The 22,634-nt window shown below is 35.3% G+C and overlaps 4 protein-coding genes and 1 long non-coding RNA gene across 5 annotated transcripts in view; 2 read left to right on the top strand and 3 right to left on the bottom strand.

Annotated features, from left to right (window-relative positions):
• Adsl (adenylosuccinate lyase) overlaps positions 1-8,875 on the top strand; it is a 32,369-nt gene extending 23,494 nt beyond the window's left edge. The window contains exons 2-6 of the mRNA XM_076765598.1: positions 6,380-6,583; positions 6,667-6,949; positions 7,079-7,230; positions 7,551-7,949; positions 8,415-8,875. Coding sequence (XP_076621713.1) covers positions 6,380-6,583; positions 6,667-6,949; positions 7,079-7,230; positions 7,551-7,949; positions 8,415-8,678 — 1,302 coding nt within the window. The 3' untranslated portion in view covers positions 8,679-8,875. The remainder of the gene's footprint in view (positions 1-6,379; positions 6,584-6,666; positions 6,950-7,078; positions 7,231-7,550; positions 7,950-8,414) is intronic.
• On the bottom strand, positions 1,593-2,887 carry LOC143342107 (uncharacterized). The gene is made up of 5 exons (XM_076765603.1): positions 2,718-2,887; positions 2,489-2,641; positions 2,287-2,377; positions 2,162-2,206; positions 1,593-1,921 (listed from the first exon to the last, which is right to left on the bottom strand). Exons 1-5 carry the CDS (start codon positions 2,778-2,780, stop codon positions 1,809-1,811), a joined length of 465 nt encoding a protein of 154 aa, XP_076621718.1. The 5' UTR covers positions 2,781-2,887; the 3' UTR covers positions 1,593-1,808.
• Ssk (smooth septate junction protein snakeskin) lies at positions 3,141-6,016 on the bottom strand. Its single transcript, XM_076765601.1, has 4 exons — positions 5,406-6,016; positions 4,165-4,371; positions 3,790-3,909; positions 3,141-3,589 (listed from the first exon to the last, which is right to left on the bottom strand). The coding sequence occupies exons 1-4, from the start codon at positions 5,454-5,456 to the stop codon at positions 3,479-3,481; spliced, it is 489 nt and encodes a 162-aa protein (XP_076621716.1). The 5' UTR covers positions 5,457-6,016; the 3' UTR covers positions 3,141-3,478.
• Positions 8,876-9,151: 276 nt separating the features above from the next.
• C1q-vp (C1q-like venom protein) lies at positions 9,152-18,852 on the bottom strand. Its single transcript, XM_076765602.1, has 3 exons — positions 18,689-18,852; positions 13,984-14,146; positions 9,152-13,090 (listed from the first exon to the last, which is right to left on the bottom strand). Coding segments are annotated over exons 1-3 (486 nt in total). The 5' UTR covers positions 18,691-18,852; the 3' UTR covers positions 9,152-12,769.
• LOC143342108 (uncharacterized) overlaps positions 14,073-22,634 on the top strand; it is a 46,533-nt gene continuing 37,971 nt past the window's right edge. Inside the window, exon 1 of the long non-coding RNA XR_013079715.1 lies at positions 14,073-14,177. This is a non-coding gene — a long non-coding RNA (uncharacterized LOC143342108). The remainder of the gene's footprint in view (positions 14,178-22,634) is intronic.

Genomic DNA, 22,634 nt, shown 5'->3' with positions numbered 1-22,634 from the left:
CTAATGCTTAAGATGATAACATAATAACGACGATTTCCTTACCCTGTTACAAAAGTCACGCCAAATTTAACCACACGGTTTTGACATTTCCAGCCGCTTTAATAATCGCAGACTTGGTGGTGCTTGTCGTGGTCAAACGTTAAAAGTAACTCGAAGACAAAAACATTTAACTATTGGAAAAACGACTTCTCTACGCATTGAACGCAAGGCTCTTTAATTTAACAATTTGTATGCAAGGCATGCATAACATAATTTAACGATAGTGAAAAATGTTGTTTGACACCTACATTGAAACTGCGCGAGGAAAATAGCGGCACTGTATACGAATAAATAACGTTTATTTAATTATTGTTGACGTTTACAGTGGTGGTAGGTGATTGCACATTTGGCTTTCGTATATTCACGTAGGCCATGTAGGCAGCTTCGCTAAATAACACGATGGAGTTCGCTGAAAATTAACGAATAATTCATTAAGAGTTTACTGGGACACCTCAGTAAATAACGCCTATAGCATGTCGTCCAAGTAATGTGTCACAAACTATTTTCTCAGAAACTAATAAAGAATCTTGCTTCGTTTTTTTCTTTCAATTAAATGGTAACATTTTATTTAGTTCACATGTCGCGTGGGTGATAGAACTGTTTATTAATTCTAAGTAGCTAAGAATAAATCTGAATTGAAAGTAGGTTGAGTTAAGAACGCGTTACTTTCGATAGTTTCTAAGTTTATAGGAAAACATTTCATAACATTTTTCCATATGTAAGTTTGTTTAGTTTTCTAACGTTGACATAAAAGTTTCTTTGGACGACTGCCTTTGCTGTCGAGGAATCCACACACTTGGAATTATTTAGAACGCGGTCACGAAGAATATGCTACGTGTGTGAAAGTGTTCGAGATAAAATTACCAGAAAATTCGTTAATAAGAGAAAAATTAGATACAGTACTGTACTTAGCTCTGGAAAATGTTAGATTTATTTAAGTATGCACCTAGTAGAAGCATTCCAATTTTCAGTTCACTGCGATCTGCTTCGTAATCTACCGAGGTTCTATTACGTGCTCTCTCGATACCTGCTATTGCGCCTATCAAATTGAAAATCACTCCCAGCGAGAAGTACATGAATTCCTAAAAATAGAATTCGAAAATAATTGAATATTAAAATAATATAATGATTGATATTTTATTCTAATAAAAGATTCTTTACTTAGATATTAGTCTTTCAAAGATGTCGAGATCATCTTTATTTTTTTAAATAATACTCGTATATTTCTTTTTAAAACTAACTGGTAATTTTCGTGGCTTCTCAAGCACGTGCGTCATCGCGATAGAAAAATAGATGATAATATACGTTGACGAGTCGATGCAATAAATAACCCATAGCCATCTTGGTATCAGGTACTCGCTGTATTTCGAGAGTTCCTTGAGGCAAACGGCAGCTATAATCTAAGTGACCAAAAACGTTGACTATGAAAATATTTATGTTTGATAATAGGATGCGTTTTACCAGCTCCAGAATTTTCAAAAGGAAGCTGAAGTCTCTCAGAAGCCGACGTGCAAATTCGAACATATTCGTTAAATTTATTAAAATTAATCGCCTTGAAGTTTCACAATCGTCGTTGTTGACATTGTCGAACTGTTTCCGACCGTACAATTAATCGATTACTCTTAAAACGAATTTACGAATTACGTTCACATCGATTGAAACAGAAATTGATTAATAGTCATTAATTCTTTAGTTTCGTTTATTTTTTAATAAAAGCACGTTCGAATATTATCTTCGTCGTCGTCGATATTCCCAACCGATTGGAAGTTTTAATCGTACGAGGCTTGTCTCTGGCTACGTGAACTCTTCATGAAACTAGGACCCTTTCTCAAAGCTTGCATTACAAGCAGAATTAAGTCGATGATGAGTAGTACGATCGCCACTGTCAGGGAATAATAAAAATACGAAAATTCGTTATCGTATTATTTCTCTTATACTTAAATCTTTCTGTTCTTAAATTTATGCCAAAACAATACATGTGTACATTAGATAGCAACGACGATTATACTCGATTCGTGGTATTTTCCAGTTTAGTAATACCAGAACTTTGAATTTCAGTATTTATCGAATCGTACATTCATGGTTCTGGCATAAGGGAAATAATATTGCACTTATGACTCACCCAGGGTCAGTACAATAAAAATTGTAAACCTCTCTTGCTCGTTACCTAGAAAATCGATGGAATCAATGCATGCCCACATTACAGAATTATAAATCACACGATTTATAGTGTTTAAATCAACTTACCGTACACTATATATTTCGATTCATGGTCGCGAATGGCAGCAATAACCGTAAAGATTAACATTATTATCGACGCGAGCATCATTAGCGATTCCTGAACGAAAGACAAATCTTTTATTGTGCGTTTAATATCTTCTTAAAGCTTTGGTTAGTTTTAAACCAAAAAACTAAAAGTCTTATTTATTTAAATACGGTTTTTAATTACCAGAATCGGAGTTGTGTCGAACCAGATGTAACCGTATAAATTGATCACTAAATACAAAATAACGATTAAATAATACGCTTCGAGATACACAAAACGATAGTAGTATTTCGTGGACACGTCGAAGACTAAAAATTCCACGATCACCATTAATATCTAAAATAAAAAGAACCTTGTTCATCGTGTTAATTTCGAAAACGCGATGGCTCCAAAAGATATTTATTTAACTTACGAGCACGATAAACTTCAGCACGAAATGGACATTCGTCCAAAGTTCCATGCAAGCACGACCCATGATTGGACTTCAAATTTAAATATATGTGACTTCGAAGTTATTTCCATGTACACAAACAGTAAAATCGGGACGTATACGATCTTTTAATATCGTAGAATTAAGAGTACGTCTACGCTGTGAAATTATCGTCGTATCGTTCACAGTTGTTTTAATCGATAATACAACTCCATGTTTGAGTTATTGTTTCGAAAATGGATTTATTATTCATAAAGTTTGTTGAACTATAAAATTACACCGTTGTACTTTACGAACGATTACGTGCTAGAAGAATTTGTACTGTTATAAGTAATGAAAATCTAGTAATTACGTTATAAAAATTAATTATTATTTCCTACATTATTTCCTATATTTAGTAATACATCTTATTCGTAATATAAGTACAAAATGTTATATCGTGTGTCATTACATGCGTGCATATAAAACGTGTTCATCGTTAAGTTATTAGTTTATTCAATTTTAAATTAAAGGGATCGAATAATTGTCTGAATGACTTGGCTTTGACAATTATTAATTAACGAACGTTTCATTGTCCACCATCGAATGAATTTGATGCATGAAAGATGTTTGTATTTTGCATAGGTGACGTGTATTGAATTTTATTGTTCTCTGCAGCGAGCAAAGGCCTAATTATGTTTTCCTGTTTATAGATGTTTCTGATTGGAATCAGTATGGCGTGATGATAGTTACGCGTTGCACGATTATTCTAAAAAGTCATCGCGGTTTTTCGCGAAATGTAGAAAGCTCAGTATCAGGTCTACGAGATACGCTGCACCTTCGATGACGCATAGCGATCCAACAGCTAGACCCACCTGAAAATTTGACAATTTTGATGTAACTATGACAGATTACATTGAAAATTAAATGGAGAATTTTCTAAAGCTACGAATATTCTATAACTTTATATCGATTTCTTGCACCGTCGATTCTATGATTTAGTTTCTCTTCTAAAGCCTTCTAATCTTATCGTCTCTCTACGAGCAAAAATGTCACGCTTGTATTATTTTATTACCTGTCTTTCCTGGACAATACTATCGAATTTATGTTCCGATTGGTAACCGTGCCAATAATGAAGCGCTGTACCACCCACAGCCACGAACATGAAGGTTCCAACGAAGTTCATTATAACTTCCTGAAAAACAACACTCTGTTAGAAGGAATTATTAAAATATTAACATTTCACTATTTCGTTTAACTCGTACAACAAATTACAATTTTTAATGTGCATATTTAGAAGTTGTGATTCAAATAATGAGGTCACATAGATCGAACAATCAGTGCCATGCATATATGCATGAGGTGGCAGTTAACGCGTTAAGGGGAGATTTCTATTCCAGAGTAATTTGAATACAAAAGTTTTTATCTAGAATTCAAAACGTGATCTTACAACAAGCGTTCTCTTGTGATTCAGGCTCCCAAAGCAGTAAGAGATGAGAACTACGCTGGTGTATATGAAGAAGCCCACCAAAACACCGGAAGCAACGATTTCTGCGTCTGGATTTTTGTCTTCGTTTAAGTTCCATGTTCCTCCGACGCCTAAGAATTCACCTTTGTATCCCGTTCGATACAGGATCAGGATAATGAGATTAAGAATCTGAAAAAGTAATTGGCCACGTATAACTGAGATTAAAATATCGGAAATTGTAAAGCAAACATCACATTTTTAAATTCGTATACTTTTGTTACTTCTAATCAGAGTACGATCGTCCTAAATCGAACTCTTCTGAAATCTCAAACGTAGAGTAGACGCGTAACGAAGCGTAAGATATATTCAGAGATTGAAATTTGGAAATAGTGGTACGTTTAATAATTTCTGCTATTGTTTAGTCGTACTAAGTTTTTAGGAAAGATTGATTTCAGTAAAAAGTAGAACTCTCGTATCGCAATATCGTACATCAAAATGGCGTCATATCGCTTTGCAAACAGATTCCTTATCGTACGCCGATAAGGACCGAAATGAATCATAGAATAGCGTACAAATGCTTCTTGAATGAGTCTAGTTACGATGATTTATCAACGCTGAGGTATTGCACTAATTGGAGGAATCTTGGGCGTCATTGGCCGCCGTAACTTGTCACTCGATCGAAATGCATCTAAACTTCGATGAAATTGATAAAAAAAAAGTGACTTTTATTTAAATAACGGAATTCTTTACGTGTCATCATTAGTAACGATTTCGTAACACACTATCGACGTAAGATAACGCGAGGCAATAAATATTTTCAACCTGAGTATTCATACAACTGGGATTGTTATTTAAAAAAGATATTTTGCGTTCAAATAACGTGGAGATATTTTCGTAGCTTTTGCCTGTTCTAACGTTAACTTTCATTGTTTTATAATATGAATAGCATACAAGAACCTGAAGTCAATGAAGGTTCCAGTTTTTATTTTAAAATGTTTAACGCTAAGCTATAGTACGTTGACACGAGCAGAAAAATTCTGATTTAAAATATTAAAATTGGATCTTATCATTTTTTTATTTTTACACATTCGTCACTTAATTTCAACCTCTTTGTTCCTCAACACACAATTGCTATTCCCTGTTGTTTGACACGATTTCTCGATGGGTTTTAAGTAATTTTAATCAAGTTACGAGTTTTTAGAATAGAAGAATAATCCGCTCACCAACTTGAGAACTTTTATCACTATACCCGCCACACTTTCTAGGGACACCATGTTTACACCGTTTAAAAACGTTCTTTTCACGATGAAAATGTGTGAACAGAATGAAATTCACAGCGTTCTGAATGCCTTCAACCCAGTACCAAGCCCTCTTTATCTAATCAGATGATATAGAGTACGTTGAAAGAGGGATAAGAAGTATAGAAAGCACCTGCACATTTATTGTATTATCTTCAGCGATAATTCAGCCCGATCCCATCGAAATATAACGTTTGTTGTTATTCCCTTTCTTAATAATGGATTTTTCGTGATTTATTTGACTCATCTTGACGAAACATTGATTCTGTTCTAATATTTTGGATTCTTCTGATACGGCAGCGCGTATACGATTATTTTTGTTAATTTCATTAACCTAATTCCATTAAACCATGCTCGTGATAATGAAATATGACACATTGCTTATCTATTTTGTTGTAACTATTAAAACAGGGTAAATAAGTTTGCGTATATTAGAAATTAGTTATACAAATTAAATGTTATTATCATTAATGACACTATATTTGTAAGGCAAGCAATGTCTTTTAATGGCAGGAATAATAATTACGACGCTCATTAAAATATTATTAGCTATTTTGTATCATACAAAAGAATAATAACTATTTTTCATTCAAAGTTTTTCCTAACATGTCTTTTATTTTACTGAATTGAAAATTCCAATGTTTACCATTAAATGATTCTATTAAGTTTCATTTAGATCCATCACTTCTGTAATTATAAAAATTTATTTCCAATAATGTAATATAGTAATATAGATTTTCTGTACACTAAATCAATTCTCAACTCGAACAACATTCTCTTTGCTATTGACATTTAGAAAAGAAACAAACTTGTACCAAAAATAAATAGTACGACAAATATACAAATTCATTTGTACATAAATAGGACCAGTATCTAACTCATACTAAAAATTATTTCAGGAGCTTGGCTTGGCGATTACACCGGAACAGATTGCTGAAATGGAGTCTCGTATCGACGACATCGACTTCGACGCCTGTGCAAAAGAAGAAAAGGCAACTAGACACGATGTGATGGCTCACGTTCACGTTTTTGGAAATCAGTGTCCAACGGCTGCCCCCATCATTCATTTGGGTGCAACCAGTTGCTACGTCGGGGACAATACGGTAAATATACAACGCATATTATTCAAAAAATTAGCGAAGCAGAATCGTATCTGACGTTTCATTTGGTTTCTACTTTTCCAAAGGATCTGATGATCCTACGCAACGGATTCGACATACTGTTACCAAAATTAGCGAACGTTTTATCGCGTCTCGCGACATTCGCTACGAAGTATCGCGATCTACCGACGTTGGGATTCACTCATCTTCAACCAGCTCAACTGACGACTGTTGGCAAACGAGCGTGCCTCTGGATCCATGATCTATTGATGGACGAGAGGGCTCTTCGACGTGCTAGGGACGATCTCAAATTCCGCGGAGTAAAGGGTACCACTGGCACTCAGGCCTCGTTTCTTCAACTATTCAACGGTGAGCCTATTTCACGATATATTAAATATTATGAACGTTTTATACGAAATGTTTTCAGAAATCAATGAATTCAGGGGAGAAAATATATTACTTATTGAATCCTTTCGTTTCAATAATATGTTTCTACAGGCGATGGAGAGAAAGTGAAGCAGCTAGATCGATTGGTAACCAAGATGGCCGGTTTCGAGAAACACTACCCTGTAACAGGACAGACCTACAGCAGGAAGGTCGACGTGGAGTGCTTAAATGCTCTAAGCTCTTTGGGCTCGACCGTTTACAAAGTAAATAATCGTATATTCAATTCTTATCTTGTTTTTGAAAATAAAAACTAAGCGTTCTGTGTTACACGAAAGAAGAGACTAGAGTTAATAGACAAGTGAATGGATCAATTCATAAATTCATACTTTATATTATCGTTCACGTCATGAGTCAGTGTTAGTTCGAGTTCAGCTAATACAACACATGCTTAACATTATTGGTCAAAAAAAGTTCATGGATATCTTCGACGTGAATTTGAAAATAATTCTCTGAAGATGAAATGGGTCGAAAACGTTGAAAATATTGGAACGATTACTAATCATTCGAGATGCTCGTGTTTCAGGTTTGCAGCGATATCAGGCTGTTAGCAAACATGAAAGAAGTCGAGGAGCCCTTCGAAACAACCCAAATAGGATCCAGCGCTATGCCTTACAAAAGGAACCCGATGCGTTCCGAGAGGTGTTGCAGTATAGCACGTCATTTAATGACGTTGGCCAACAATGCTTTGCACACTCTCGCGACACAATGGATGGAAAGGACACTGGATGACTCGGCAAACAGGAGGATCACTTTGTCAGAGGCGTTTCTATCAGCTGACGTGATTCTGATGACCCTTCAAAATATCACGGAGGGCCTGGTTGTTTATCCTAAAGTCATTGCCAGGCACGTGGCCCAAGAATTGCCATTCATGTCCGCGGAAAACGTTATAATGGCGATGGTGAAGGCTGGAGGCGACCGACAGGTAAATATACCAAGCTGAAAAAAATGCTTAGAATCGAACAAATATAATACTTCGTAATATTATTTATATCCCCATTAATTTGAACGTATATTTTTTTCATCTTCTTTAAATTGTCTTATTCTATCTGTTCTAAAGTGATTACTATTAACCCCTTCTCGTACTTCAACGAGTCTGATTCGTGATGAAGATTTTGATAGTTTTAGTTCCTATCAGTACGTCACAAGAATTGGTCACGATTCTTATAATCTCTGTTGCAAAGCAGTTTAGTATCAGCCTGGAAGGGAAGGGGAAGGGGTTAATCAGAAACATTAAACAGAATAAATTGCTTGTTACGTTTAATGAAAACAGTCTGTCCTTGGCTTAGTAAATATGTTAGAATTAATTGAGAAAGATATTGGAAATGCAACACCTACCTGGAAAGTTGATAGTTATAGATACTACACTTTGCAACGTGTTCTGTGAAAGGTATGCCACGAGAAAATACGAGTCCTGTCCCAGGAAGCTGGCGCAGAAGTAAAGCAACACGGTAGGGACAATGATTTAGTCGAGAGGATCGTGAGAGATCCATATTTCGCACCGATCCACGACAGCCTGGACGAGATCCTCGATCCCTCCACTTTCGTTGGTAGAGCACCTCAGCAGGTGGTCGAGTTTCTGAACGAGGAAGTTCACCCCGTTCTCGAGGGTTACAAAAGTGTTTTAGGCGGTCACGTGGAACTCAGCATTTGACCAATTCCACCGATCCAAATTAAACGTAACAAGGAGAATTTCGCAAGAAATTTCTGACGTGTTTGTTTCATGCTTCTATTAGATTTTTCGATCATTTTTTTTCTATTGAACAACGATGGTAATGTTTACAGGGTTATTATAAACTTTACAAAAAAAAATCAAAGCTTAATAAACGAGGGAGAAATAAAAAAAAAAAACACACTGTTCGCAGCCACGCGCACGCTTTTTCCACACTCGAATACAAACTTTTTGCGTTATTGCGATTCGATTAGAGGCTTCTCGACAACGTAACTGCTGTGATAGCGAATGCAGATTAGAGTAGAGTGGAAAGACACGGCGGGACGCGGCGTAGACGAGCTTTTGCAATTCGTTTCGACATTTAGGTAAAATATCAGAGAACAAGCGAGAGAGAGATCGTGAAACAGGTAGAGAGAATAGGCAGAGTAGAATGTTTAAAAAGAAAGACAGAGATGTAAGAACCGATCGTTTATTGTAAACAGATAGACAGATCATTAGTGACGGTTGCTCGGTCTTAAATTTATTTATCTTTTTCGAAACAGACATTTTTAACTGAATTTAAGACCTGCGATGCAACTGTCACGGCTTACAGAATTAAAAGTAAAGGTTTACCCTGATACAGGAAATAGTTGGCTACTTTTGTCGCGAAAGGTGGAACGGTGACGTTAGCAGAACAGAGACAAGTAATAGCGACAGCAGCATTGACGCTGCGTAGTCTTGGATTTTCGCGCGAACGTCTTATAGCACTTGAGAATCACAGCACGTGAGAAAGAGTTGCACAGATAATGTTCACATTGTTCTTTCGTAAGGTAGAGTTTTCTGTGGCGTAGATCGGGTAACGATAGGTGGGAAGACTAGACTAGAGGCGAGAGAAGCGAGGAGAAAACGCGGTTTCAAGATCGAAAGTGACGAGAAACACTTCCGTTTCTCTGCGCGTTACTTTCGTTGCTATCGTACGAAGAGTAGATGCGTATCTCTCAGCGTGTTAAAGAGTATGTACAAAATACACGGTAATTTGACTGAAGGACAGAGAAGAAAGATTTCAGGCAGAAAAGAAAATATGGGAAGGACGTGGCTGATAAGATTTTGCACAAAGATTTTTAATTGTAGGAAAGTGGGGGATAGAAGTGAAAGAAAGAATGCAGAATAGTTTGAGACAAAGATCTAGCGTAGAAAGAGGCTTTTTTTAAAGTGGAAAAATGAAATGTCTTTGATAGAAGGAAGAAATATATTGTTTGAGAGTAGAAATTAAAGATAGAAGAATAGTATTTTTATGAGACAGTGAGAAAAATATATTTTACGTAAGAGTGGAGGCCGAGTGTAGTGAGAGAATTTTTTTAAAGAAAGATAGGAAGAAATATTTTATATAGAAATAGAGATTGAGAAAGAATATTTTCTTTAGGCATGGAGAGTGAGCGTAGAAAGAGAATTTTTTAAAGAAATAGAAAGACAGAAATATCTTCTTTAAGAGAGACTGTATAATAAATGATTTTCTAAGAAATAGATCGGAAAAAGTATTTTAAAAGTGGAGGTGACGTGGAGAAGAAGTCAAAATTTCTCTCTATTTCTTTAATTTATAGTTTTAAAGACAACAAAGGTTTGAAGAAGAGAACTGAAGAAGAAACGATAGAAAGCAAAGTAGAAAATTTGAAGATATAATTGGTAGAGAAGAAGTTGTACGTAGTATTTACAGAATCGTAAAGAATGAGTAATAGGTCAGCACGAAGAACATTTGAAGAAATGTCTAGAAGAAACAGAAATACTAGAAAAGCAAGAAAATTAAGAGCATAAAATAAACAAAAATAATTTAAGAATTTAATTTTTTTCAATTTTATTTATACAAACGTCTAACGAAATAACAAAGTGATTTGAAAACAGCAAAAACGTAACAACAGAAAAGCCATAGAGAGCTAGAAAATGAAAGAAATTTTAAAGCGAGGCTACCGTAAAAATCGAAGAAAGTAAACTGGGATAAATAAAAGCACGGAAGAGAAAGACACGTATACAGATAGTGTAGCGTGAAAAATATTGAAATTTTGAAAGTTAGAAACAGTAGACTAGGAAAAGAGTACCAAAAAAGAATTTTAGAAAGAAACGAAGTTCAGAATTTAAAGTGAAATAGAAATAACAGAGAAGCAAAGAATTTTGATAGAATTTTTGAATTTAGAACATTTGAAGAATGACGATAGAAAGGAAATATACAATAACAAAAGAATTTTTACATTAGAAGCAAGGTGTAAGTAAAAAGGGAGAGTTGAAAGATGAAAATATCAAAATAGGTGACGAGATATAGCAGATACGTAAAAAAAATTGGAATTTTAACAGGTATTCTTAATAAAGAAGAATAGAATAGGATAGATTAAGAAAGACAGATAGAAAAGTAATTTTTTACATTGAAAGCTAAACGTAAATAAAAAGAGAGCGTCGAAAGTAGAATATAGATAGTCGAAATAAACGTAAAGAAATAGCAGGTCCGAAATTAACGTTGAAATTTCAATAAAAGATCTGAGTCGAGAAGAAAATAGAATAGAAGAATAGATTTAGAACGTAATTTCGAACAGAAAAATAATTTTTACATTAGAAGCTAGACGCGAGTGTAAAGAGGGTGCAGAAATATGAAAAGTAGACAGTAAAAGGTAGAAATGAAGAATTAGGAATAGCAGCGCGAAAATATTGAAGAATACAGCGATAGGAAAAATTTCAGTTGGAGATCAATTTACAAAAGTAGTTTCTAAAGACAATAAGATCACAGTAGAGCATAGGAAACGTAAGGATAGAATAAAGATTACTTTTTGAGAAAATAGAAGAGTAATCGCTTAAATTAGGAGAGGAAAGTAGCACCTAAAAATGAAAATAAAATACAGCACACAATAGTACGTTAAATTTCAGGTACCTCAATGCATTGGGATTCATACTACCGAAGAAAATTCGCGAACTAATTGACAATGCAAGGAAATAGTAAGCAGTATAGAAATTGTAGAGAAAGGTTGTTGTCGAAACAGTGAAGCACTGAAGAAAGTAATGACTGAGTAGTTATAGTTACGTAACAATAATTAAAGCATTAAAAGAGAGAGTGAGGAACACAAAAAGGGTTTGCAAAGAAAGAGAAGCACGAAAGAGTCACGGAAGAAAGTAGAAAGCAAAATAGATTTTTCTCGAAGAATATTTTATGGCAAACTCAGTAAATTTTGAGATCGTAATACTGATAGGTAGTTGAGAAAATTGTATAGTTAGCAGTGTAAACGAAATAGTTGAAAATAAAGGGAAGAAATTGAAAACATAAGGAAACAGAGATCGAAAGATAGACAAGGTAGAAGCTATTGTGAAAGATAGACGACAGGCATAGTATAATTTTTACAAAGGGAAAAGGAAGTATTTTTGGATAAAGTAAAGGTTACCTGTTGAAATATAGAAGATATAACGAAGAGACAGATGAAATATTAGAAGAAACGAAAGGTAAAGTAGAGAAGAAGTTTTTTTAGCTGAGATGGAAGAAGTTTTAGCGTGTCTCGCACTTTCATTGATTCGTGCCGATGCGATTGTAGTTAAGAAATCAACGATACCAATGAAATTACGAGACAGTAAGAGAAAGTGATCGAAGGTAAACGGCTATCACAGAGCGTTAAGTTCGTGGAGAAGATTAAAAACCACTCTGATCGAACATTTTCCGAATTAGGAACTCGAACTTGGATTACAATCGAGCGATTAATCTTAAAAAAGCAAACATAAAAAAATATAACGAATTCACAATTGTAGCAAATTCCGATCGAACATTGGGACTTTTCAATTTTGCACTCTTCAGCATCAGGTCGATTTCAGGTAACGATGATTATAGAATCTTGGAAGGTAGATCGGTAATCAGCCTTGGAACAATTTAGACAATAGCCAGACGCATTCTTCGTAAATTATAAACTTGATGAAGTTAAGATTCGTTAGAGCAACTTTACGTTGACGTTGAATCCCGGCTGATCGCGAAACATTTTGCGTAGTTCTGTTTTGTGGTCGATGATCCTCCGAATATAGTGTCTGGTGTTCTCAGAAAAGAATCGTGGATGGATTGTCTGGTAAGTCGATTATTTCTTGGCGATTCGATACCCGGAGAACGAGACACCGTCTGTTATTTTTCCGGACTCAACGAAAACGGCAAGCTGATCTCCAGCTTCGACGTCCAGCAAGACCAGATTAGCGCCTCCTCCTGGACCAACGCTGATCACCTGCCTCCAACTGTCGGAGTTGTTCAATTTCTTTTTCAGGGTGAGTCGTAGGTCGGTACTGCCATAACCGGCGAAACTGAATTGATACAGGCCCGGGCAATGGGTGATGAAGATTCCTGTTTGGGCAACGTAACCCACGCCTTTGTCGACCAACGTCTCAGCGAGGACGACTCTGGCATGCTGGTGAACAAAACAATATTATAAACATTTCAATAAACTGTGAAATATGGGAGACACGATATGTTTATTGTTTCGAAAGGATTAAATATGGCTGGAAAATTGCATGCTTTAGTAGTCGTTCACTTTCAGTTATTTTCGAACACGAGAAGTCTACGATCTTTTAAGTGCTGAAAATATTATCGAGAATATGCAGATATACGTGCGTTTAAATTTATGGTTTATGTGCGCCAAGTATTTAAACTGTCGTTGGAGAATATCGTTAATTTTCTTAATGGAATAGTAAAACGTTACAAGTAAGGCCGTTATCGTCTCCACGTTTTCTGTTTTGTTACTTTTTTTATGAAGTCGTGAAGCCATGAATTTCTTCGCGTACGTACAGGATAATAATTACATCGTTACGATATCCTTATTTTCGTTCATTATCTATTTATCATCTTGATTATACAATTCTTATATGAAATAAGAATACTTTTATGGGAAGAAACTCGTAAGTCATTGTATGCCGGAGGACTCCTTCTTTAGAAAGAGATAGTAAAAGAGAAAGTCATTCCTGTTCTAATTTGTACTCATTTCAAGATAATAAACACAGCCTTTGCATGGTTTTTGTTCAAATTATTGAACAATTTTGTTCAAATTGTTAAAAAGAAATCTCATTTTTGTAAGAACTTCTGTCATACCATTGACTTTGTATTATTTCCATAGATGAGTATATTATCAGTTTAGAAGTGAATTGTTTGAATATTTTGACCAGAATATCTTGTCCAGAAAATATTAAAAACTGAAGTTTGGTTTCCGATCAAACTAACTCGAATAATGTTTAATGGGATCAGTGAAAATGTGTAAATATTGATGATACTTCTTTGTTCGAAAAGTAATCTAAAACTTGAACTCACGTCTACAGAAGCCTGGGTGGCAGAAAAAGCGACGACACCAGCACAATCAGCTGCTGTTGCCAATTTCAAGGACCCGACGGTGGTGATACCGGAAGTCGGCGGGTCTGGTACCGCTGCCTCCGTCAAAATGGCTGCTGCTAGTAACAACACCGACCACACCACCCTGGAATCAACATTCTTTTGTTAGAAATACGGTAAGTGCACGAAACATTTACATTACAATACAATATGTAGTCAGCGTTCCATTTCCTGAATGCTCACTACACAAAGTAATCATTTACATAACGTTTCTACGCTTTAAGTTTCGTCGCTGATAACTCTTCCTAACTCATAAACTGGACTTGCAACGCTTATCATTTCGTTCTTCATTTCTTCCGCGTAACGCATATCGCTGACTATTAATAAGAAAAGACGATTGAACTAAATATTATTCTCACAGCAGTTTTGTGCAAATATCATCGTGCAACGAAACGATAAGCATTCGCGATAAACCGTGTCGTAATACAGTAAAATGACGATTATCCGACATATTCGAGACTGGGGCAACGCTGGATAATTGGAATTTTTTTCTCGAAAGTGCGTAAGATTTCGGGAGTATGTGTATTCACCAAAAATGATTGTAATTGACCCCTGCTACCGAAAATCATTTTTCCAGAATGATTTGAAACTTTTCAATTTCACTGAAAAATTTCAGCACCTATCCCATGTCGACTTTTCTTAAAAATTCGTTTTTCATTTTTAATAAATTTGTTTGACGCTGTATGGAAAAATTGTTTAGTACTTTTCTGTAGGTATCCATGAGCTCTACTTTAGAAAAAAATTTCATTGAAATATATTCACTATTATAGAAGTTATAGCTGTTTGAAAATTGGACCTTTTTTATGGGGGTTTTCTAACTTTACAGGGTCAAGGACCAATTTTTCGAATATTTTTCCGATTTGTACATATTGTCCACTAAAATACGCGTTGTTTGCTTTTTTAAACATTAAAATCGTCCAATCCGTTCAGAAGTTATGACGTTTTAAAGATTCGCATGAAAATTCAATGAAACATATCAATGGTATGGTCAGACATATATATTTTCGGTAAAGAATTTTTTTCTCGAAACTGAGTAGGATTTCGGGGGTATATCTATTCACCAAACATGCTTGTAATCGACCCCCGCAGTCAAAAATATTTTTTTTAAAACGATTTGAAAAAATTTTTTTCCGCCGAAAAATTTCAACGCTCTGTCGATTTCTCTTAAAAATTTGTTTTTGATTTTTAATAGACACAACCATGGGTAATGTAAAAACGCTTTATTCATCAACTGTCGACTTCTTTGTTTATAACCGGGTGCCGGATAATTGGAACTTTACTGTAATAGCAAATTCCTGTTCCTGGTTTTTATCCTGTGTTTTGTTTCGAAACGGGCAGACTATAAATTTTGTTATTAACGACGAAAGCATGGAACGACTTTTGCCTCGCGTAGGGAGTGGTCGTCGAGGCACTCGTATTAAAGTCAGTCGCGGGGAAAAAATAAATCGTCGACTCGTTCTTGCGTAAGACTACAAGTAGGCGTCCGGGGAATTTTTATTATTTCATCTCGTTTATTTTTTCGTACGAATAGCGTTAAATCACCGGCGTGACCATTCTCGGCAAAGTTCAACCCGGTTTGCGACTTTCACTGCTCCAGGCTACTTCGTCTGGTTCTCCTTCTACCTACTTATATTTCTTCTCGTCGATTCTTTTGCTCGGTCTTTCTCGGTCTCGAAAAGCTTTCATTTTCGGTGACACTTCTCGGTGAAATCTATTCTCTGTAGAATTATTCATATCCAATAGATTCAAAGTGAAATCTATTTTAATTTTGATTCTACCATATTGGGACAATCGTGTAATTAATTATATACTAATAAAGACGTACTATTGTTATTAATCCGGACAATTTTATGGCTGATCAAGGATGTCGTTGAATTCATAAATAATACTGAAAATATAACAGTATAGCGGAAGTCGACGTGTTCGTGGAATCGTGTAGTACAAATTCTAGGAACAGGAAAGTAAGAGGGCGTGTATCGACACGCGCTCTACGTTTGTACTATATTATAGTGATTTGTAGTAACAAGTAAAAATTTACTATCGATCGTCTCGCTCTGTTAATCGCATAGCTCGCGCGACGAAAGCAAAACGAAGGGTTCATTCCATCAAGCGCGATCGGCCACGCCAATCGAGCCTAAACTTTCTACTTTACATGTACCGAGAGAAAGTCGTGTCTTATGGATTCGTTACAAATCATACTAATTCATCCTATATTTGATCCTTTTCTTCAAACACTAAACTCGACTATTTTTCCAACGTTGAGTAACTTTTCAATTTATACAGTCATATTTAATTAAATTAATTCCATATCTGTTTCGATCCACGATTAAATTAATATTGGTATATATTTTTCAAATCGTAACAGAATGATTGACGCAACAAATTGTCTTTTATTTGACGTTAGCTGTCTAAAAAAAAGTATCGTTTTCGTAAGAACCAACGATTACGTATTCCCAAGGAAAGAAAAATGATTAATGGAACACTCGGTGCCCATTTCTAGCATCTAATTAATAAGCGTCGCAAGAGGTCGCACGAAAGTTCAGGAATGAATTGCATATCGAGAACAAGTATTACCAGCGTAATGCACTTTTAACCCCTGAATCCCATTTACTTCGGCAAGATAAAATCAGGAGTCCTTTCACTTTCGCGGGCTTCAAGGCGAGGATCTCACGTGCGACACGTTTCTGTCACCTACGTGGTGAAAAATGACAACACCGAACGGAGATTCGTGATCATCGTTGAGTATAAACATCGGTTTATGTACGAATATTTTCACGTTCTTTTTTTCTTTTTGTCTTCCGGAGGAATTCTGACTGTTGCGCGGGAACGACAAGGCCATCGTCGAATGATGAAACTGACCCGGAAGATAGAAGTTACGCTCGCGACTTTTATCGCGGTTCGCAAAAACAATCTTAGTCTGCTGATTGCGCAAAAGCTTATTCAGCATTTCGTGCAAATGGAAATATAAAAACCGGTAACTATTTACTGTACGATATTTGGTAATTTGCCATTAATCATTTGTGCTAATAATATGTCCATTTCACACGTGCACGTTTTAACGAGCCATGAAATTTACGTTTACGAATTAATAGTACATTCTAAACAAATTGGTTGATCGATTTGATCAATAATTTATGGGGTCGATTTGAGTATGTATTTTCCATATGTAACTTTTAAAATACTCATTCTTGAATAGAGATGGGCAAAACTTTGTTCGAATAAGAGACAACAAACAAGAACCAACGTATAGTATGTTAAATTTGTGAACAATTTCATTTTATCTTTTATTTGTTGTTTAAAGTATTTATTTTGATACTTCCTAATTCTGTTCTTTAGTAATCGTTTCTTAGACAATTATCTTATCAACTTGCGATGTTGGAAAGAGATATTGAAATTTGTTCCAAGCGTACGATAAATATTAACGAAGTTGAACGAGGAAATTTAGTGTCACGATTTACATAAACCTCAAGATCGTGTTGAAACTTAATACTGGCCATCTTATGCAACATCTGCATCATAATACGATGTGATGTGATCCACTTATCGTAGAATCTAATTTAGCAAGATAAAACTCGTTTGCGCGACGTGCAACCATTTTGATGCATTGAAAAGATTCTCTGCCAGTATTCGATAGAATAATGTGTTATTCTAATCAACGAAGTTTAAAGGTTTTAATATCGTTGGCATGATAAAATTGCTGAAAAATATAATATCTTGCTCATGCATTTGATCATTCTCTTACGACATATACGCGAAAGGAGCGAATTAAACGCGTAGAAAATTATTAAAAGTATACAAGTTATTCTTGTTTCCCGCGCAGATAGTAAATATTCATGAGATTAATATCGGTCTATTACGTTGCACTATTCGACGTATGTTCTTGAAACGTAATCCAAATTACGTCAAATAGAATATCTCTTTGTAACGAAGCAAGCGAATAATGAATTGATTTCATTTGCAACACGATGTGTTACGATTGACATTAAAGTACTTTTCAGGGTTAGATATTTATTCCAATCTGGCATGCAAATATTCGATAAAGAAGGAACACAATTTTTATTTGTGTACAATTGTAAATACAATAATAACTCGAAACTTTGATCAGGCTTTGTCCAATTTATTATAATTTTCAGAATTTTAATAAACTAGATTTCTGCCTTTTTCATTAATCACAAATAAGAATTGTAGCGATATTGAATATTTAAATAAAAGTTTTAGCGCGAGTGGAAAGAAACCAAAACGATGACGTATAGGCTGACTGGTGATTAATCGTAGCAGCTGCGACGCAAGTAGAATTAAATAAACATATTCAAATTTTAGCCTGTTACTTATATAACTGACATTTCAACGTTACATTAGCTTCGTTAATTTTTACCAATTAAATTAGAGTTAGTATTCTTACGATTACCCTATTTATTATCATTCTTCTTCCTTTTCGAATTAAAGCCACTTTTAACATATGTTAGGTTCATATTAACTTTGCAACAAACCCAAACAGTGGTCGAAACGTTTAACGCGTTTCGAACTGCGTCGAGTAGAGGCTTCTTTCAACACTTCTAAACGCTTATTGAGTCGAAACGAAATTACGACACGATTAGAGTCACCTATGTGATTTAAAGGGACTTACATGATGGTAGAAAGTGGTGTGGCAGTGGCGGACTTCCTAGCCGTGCTGGACAGCGCAGCTGTTCGGTGTTCCAGGTAAGTTAAACCAGGTGAAGTCGACGTACGCCTTTATATTACCTTGGAGCCCGAACTGCTTGGTCTTGACGCCACCTCCAGTCTTCACCTCCATCGTCACGTCGCCTTTCCTTTCCTCGTGTCAAGTGCTGCTCGTAAGCCCCCACTCTGTCCCGGTATTAGCTAGAACAGACAAGTAGATAGCGACAGTCGGATTACTGGCTGCCCCGACAGGCAAATTTTCTGATACGGCGTCAAACGGTGTCGCGGATGGAAAATTGAACTTTACTTTCTAATACAACTTCTGTTTCTGATGGAAATGTCCCGCGGAAGAAATTTCGTAATTTTAGAGACACTCGAAAGAACAACATTCGGATCCAAAGTATAGATTTCGAGAAAATTACACGGTAATTTACAATTTTCGAAGTAATTAGAATCTATAAAATATCGACGATTGAAAGAGATATTTAATAATTTCTTGCTTATCGAACGTGGTTTCAGAAGCTTCTTCGTTTTATTAACCTATGAAAAATATCGTACGTTTGATAGCCGTGCAACGTATTTAAAAGTTTGTACAAAGAATGTGAATTACGCGAACGTTCGCTATTCATTGATGTTTCCTGTGCTCGTTGAATGGCATTTTTGTTACGTAATTGAGTAGATAGTCACGATTATTTGCAACTCGTAAAATCGAAAATTAAAACCATACGATTTTAATTGAGTAATCAATTCACACAAGTGGTCCTGAGAATAAGAATTTTAGTTCTTTCGATCAGTTTATAAATGGTATTCTTCCGCAATGAAGAATTATTAATGACAGTAGTAAAATCACGAATGTAATTATTCCACTATGCACGAATCTGTCGGGTGTATGCGGAATAAGTTCTTTTGCTCTCTTCGCTTGTTCTTGAAGGCGGTTATTTGTCGTTCTGGTGACATTTTCATACAACGCTACAGAAGTTAATAATATTCTATGTATTATACGTAATGTCGTGTGTTGCTGAATACCTTGTGATTATTTAGAAAACTCATCGTCAAACGCATCATGAATGGAAATGAATTTTCTCTTCTGGCATACAATACCCTCGTTAGGATTAAACACAATGGTAACCAGGACGTAGTAAATTAATTAACCATACACGCAGCGAATAATCTAATGGCCAACAATTATTTTATATTCGATAGCTTTATCGAATCTCTATTTTAATTAAATTGTTCTGTTGTGAACTCCTGAAGCAATGGACCTGTTATAGATTAGGTCAATAACAGCTTTATTTATCATTTCTACTTTCCATAATATCTTAATGTTTATAAATTTGCTACACTAAGTATAATCTTGTTTAAAATTGCACGCTTCGATGATTTCGTTTTAATTGGCTGGGTAATGTATGCGTATTACTGAGAAAATTACGTAATACATTTGAACAGTAAACGTTAAATAATTTTCTATTATAATTGTACGTAGTCGTATGGAGAAATAATGTGATAAATTGTGGATCTAAACATAGTTCCATTCCAAGGTACTGATTGGTTCTTGTCACAAAAATTAACTTTCACTTTGGCTTTCGATTCGTGTTATCTAGTTTATATCAAGTTGTTCTTCGGGTCCATATTATGTTCGCCAGCTAAACACCAGTTCTAAAGCACTTTCGATTTTTTAAAAAGTGAATTAGTTATGATCACTTATGTTCGCGAGTAGAACGTACGGAATTCAATTCTGTGACTAGTTACACAAAATCTCGTAGTAGGATATTTTACTCAGGATTTTCTATAACAAATGGAAATTCACTTTGTCTATAAGCTTATGTTCTATAAATAATACATAAGAAAACTTGAAAATTGAAAAACTAAACATTTAAAAGCACTGAAAGGATTATATAAACGGAGATAGTGAGAGATATTAAAAACATAATCGTTGTGAAACAAGTACGTAAGTTTTGTATCCCGGATAATTATGTCACAATTAAAAAGAAAACTCGAGTGACTATGTTTGTGTGTCGTTTTCCCATACGGAGGCGACGAAAATGTATCAGTGGGTCACCAGAGATAGAGTTTATTTCCATTGACCCCCTTTTTCGTTCCTCCTCCTCCGGATCCACAATTTCCTTCTTCAGCGCATGCAACATCTCGAAAGTCAAAAGAGACAAGGTAAAATATCCTCATTATCGACACATTGTTCGACAGTTATCGCTGTAAAAAATAATAAAAAATTCTGGATATCTATATTTAGTCCACATTTGCTTCGTAACACTTGCAAGAATAATTATTTATTGGATCGATCGATCGAGCAAAGATATTGTGAAAATTCTTATAGTTTGATCAAATGAAAAGAGAAAGCGTAAAGGGTCGATACACTAAATTCATTGCATGCAAAATATTTATTATTCGCGTTTCTATTCGACGCCTTCTGCGAAACGTGATTTACGTTCCTATATACAGTTAATAAAACTTTCCACCTATCAAGGCTACGATATAGAATTGTAGTATGAAATTATTCAACCTATTTCATCATCGATGGCTATCACACATAAGATTGTTTGGTTGCAAACTTACAACTAGATATGACAATTTTAAATGTGATCTGAATAGATTCATAGTAGATAGTATTGTACTCGTTTTCAATAATTGAAATTATTAAAAACCATAAAGTATCCTTGATTTTCATCTCCATCGATTGCTGTATTATGACAGTTGGAATTCATTAAGCTTTTAATTATCGTATTATGCCTCAAATGATTCACCCCGATCGCTTTTATCAATAATTTCGCTTAAGGGGTCATCGTGATTGCACGAACGTCTTCATCATTAAATGGAAAGTCACCACGCCTCGACTATATAGAACAAACGAAAGTTCAGCCTCGGGCTATTAAAACAAACAAGTTTACATTGTGTTTGCTTTGCTTAAATTCGCAAACAAAACGTATCTCGAGCTACTGTACAGGTATTAATATTAAAAATGTTAAAAAAATAAACGTAGAAAATGTTTTCGAGATTAGAAATGATTTAGATTTGGAGTAACGAATTGTATTATTTTTGTAGAATTTTATTATTTTATTTTTATAGTATTACAAAGTCAGAAACGAACACAGAGTGAAAAGAACTTTAAGTAGCGCCCAAAGAATATTAAGATCAACTTCCTGCCTCTGCCAGGAAGTTCGAGAAACCCGGAAAAGAAAGTAAACAAATTCGAGGGGAATTATCAGTTATGCAAACTGCGTTATCGATACCGATGTACGTACACTCTATAAATACATACAAAATTGCCAATCATTCTCCAGTTCGAATAACGAGTCAACGATGACCGACATAACTCAGATTACATGCGCTCAGATTAGGGTTAGAACTTGTCAAATTTTTTTATTCGAATATTCTTTAGATTCTCTTTTAAAAATTTCATTTTTATTTAATTCGATTACTACAATTTTTTGTCTATCGTAGCGTTCGAATGAAATAGTCCCAGTACTATTTTGTACCCAGTTTCTCGTCGATTCTCTCTTCTCGTCGTCGATACTGTAGATCGATTTTTTTTTCGTCAGAGGACAGCGAGTCGATATTAAAAAAATCTCGAAGAGTAGGGGACGCTATTTACAATTATACCGGGCGACATCGAACAGCACACACCATTGAGTTCCTGCGATTTGGATCGGTGAGCACAACTTGACTTTCACTCCGGACAGTGTGCTTTCGCGTCGCTGTACCTCGATCGCCTTGGATCTTTCTTCTTCTTTGTCTTGGACCTCGTTACCTCGAGAAAGCATTCTGATATGCTCATTCCGCGAACCTCGATGGTATGCAAAGAAATTAAGCGTGAACCGTTACCTCGTTATAATTAAACGTTATCTCACGCCTAGTTTCGTTGTCGGGTCTCTGTGTGCTCAGATAATTAAACAACT

This window comes from Colletes latitarsis, chromosome 5, assembly GCF_051014445.1.
Source record: "Colletes latitarsis isolate SP2378_abdomen chromosome 5, iyColLati1, whole genome shotgun sequence".
Classification (NCBI taxonomy): Eukaryota; Metazoa; Arthropoda; class Insecta; order Hymenoptera; family Colletidae; genus Colletes; species Colletes latitarsis.
This window is presented reverse-complemented; position numbering and strand designations above follow the sequence as displayed.

What these genes read in the sequence shown, in the direction of transcription:
- LOC143342107 (XM_076765603.1), bottom strand. Translation starts at nt 2,780, where the DNA reads ATGGGTCGTGCTTGCATGGAACTTTGGACGAATGTCCATTTCGTGCTG. An exon ending in TGCTGAAGTTTATCGTGCTC is followed by an intron (nt 2,642 to 2,717) that starts GTAAGTTAAATA and finishes TTTTTATTTTAG; the next exon opens with ATATTAATGGTGATCGTGGA. An exon ending in TCGACACAACTCCGATTCTG is followed by an intron (nt 2,378 to 2,488) that starts GTAATTAAAAAC and finishes TCTTTCGTTCAG; the next exon opens with GAATCGCTAATGATGCTCGC.
- Ssk (XM_076765601.1), bottom strand. Translation starts at nt 5,456, where the DNA reads ATGGTGTCCCTAGAAAGTGTGGCGGGTATAGTGATAAAAGTTCTCAAG. An exon ending in TGATAAAAGTTCTCAAGTTG is followed by an intron (nt 4,372 to 5,405) that starts GTGAGCGGATTA and finishes TTACTTTTTCAG; the next exon opens with ATTCTTAATCTCATTATCCT. An exon ending in GTATTGTCCAGGAAAGACAG is followed by an intron (nt 3,590 to 3,789) that starts GTAATAAAATAA and finishes TCAAATTTTCAG; the next exon opens with GTGGGTCTAGCTGTTGGATC.
- C1q-vp (XM_076765602.1), bottom strand. An exon ending in CCACCCAGGCTTCTGTAGAC is followed by an intron (nt 13,091 to 13,983) that starts GTGAGTTCAAGT and finishes TTTGTTCACCAG; the next exon opens with CATGCCAGAGTCGTCCTCGC.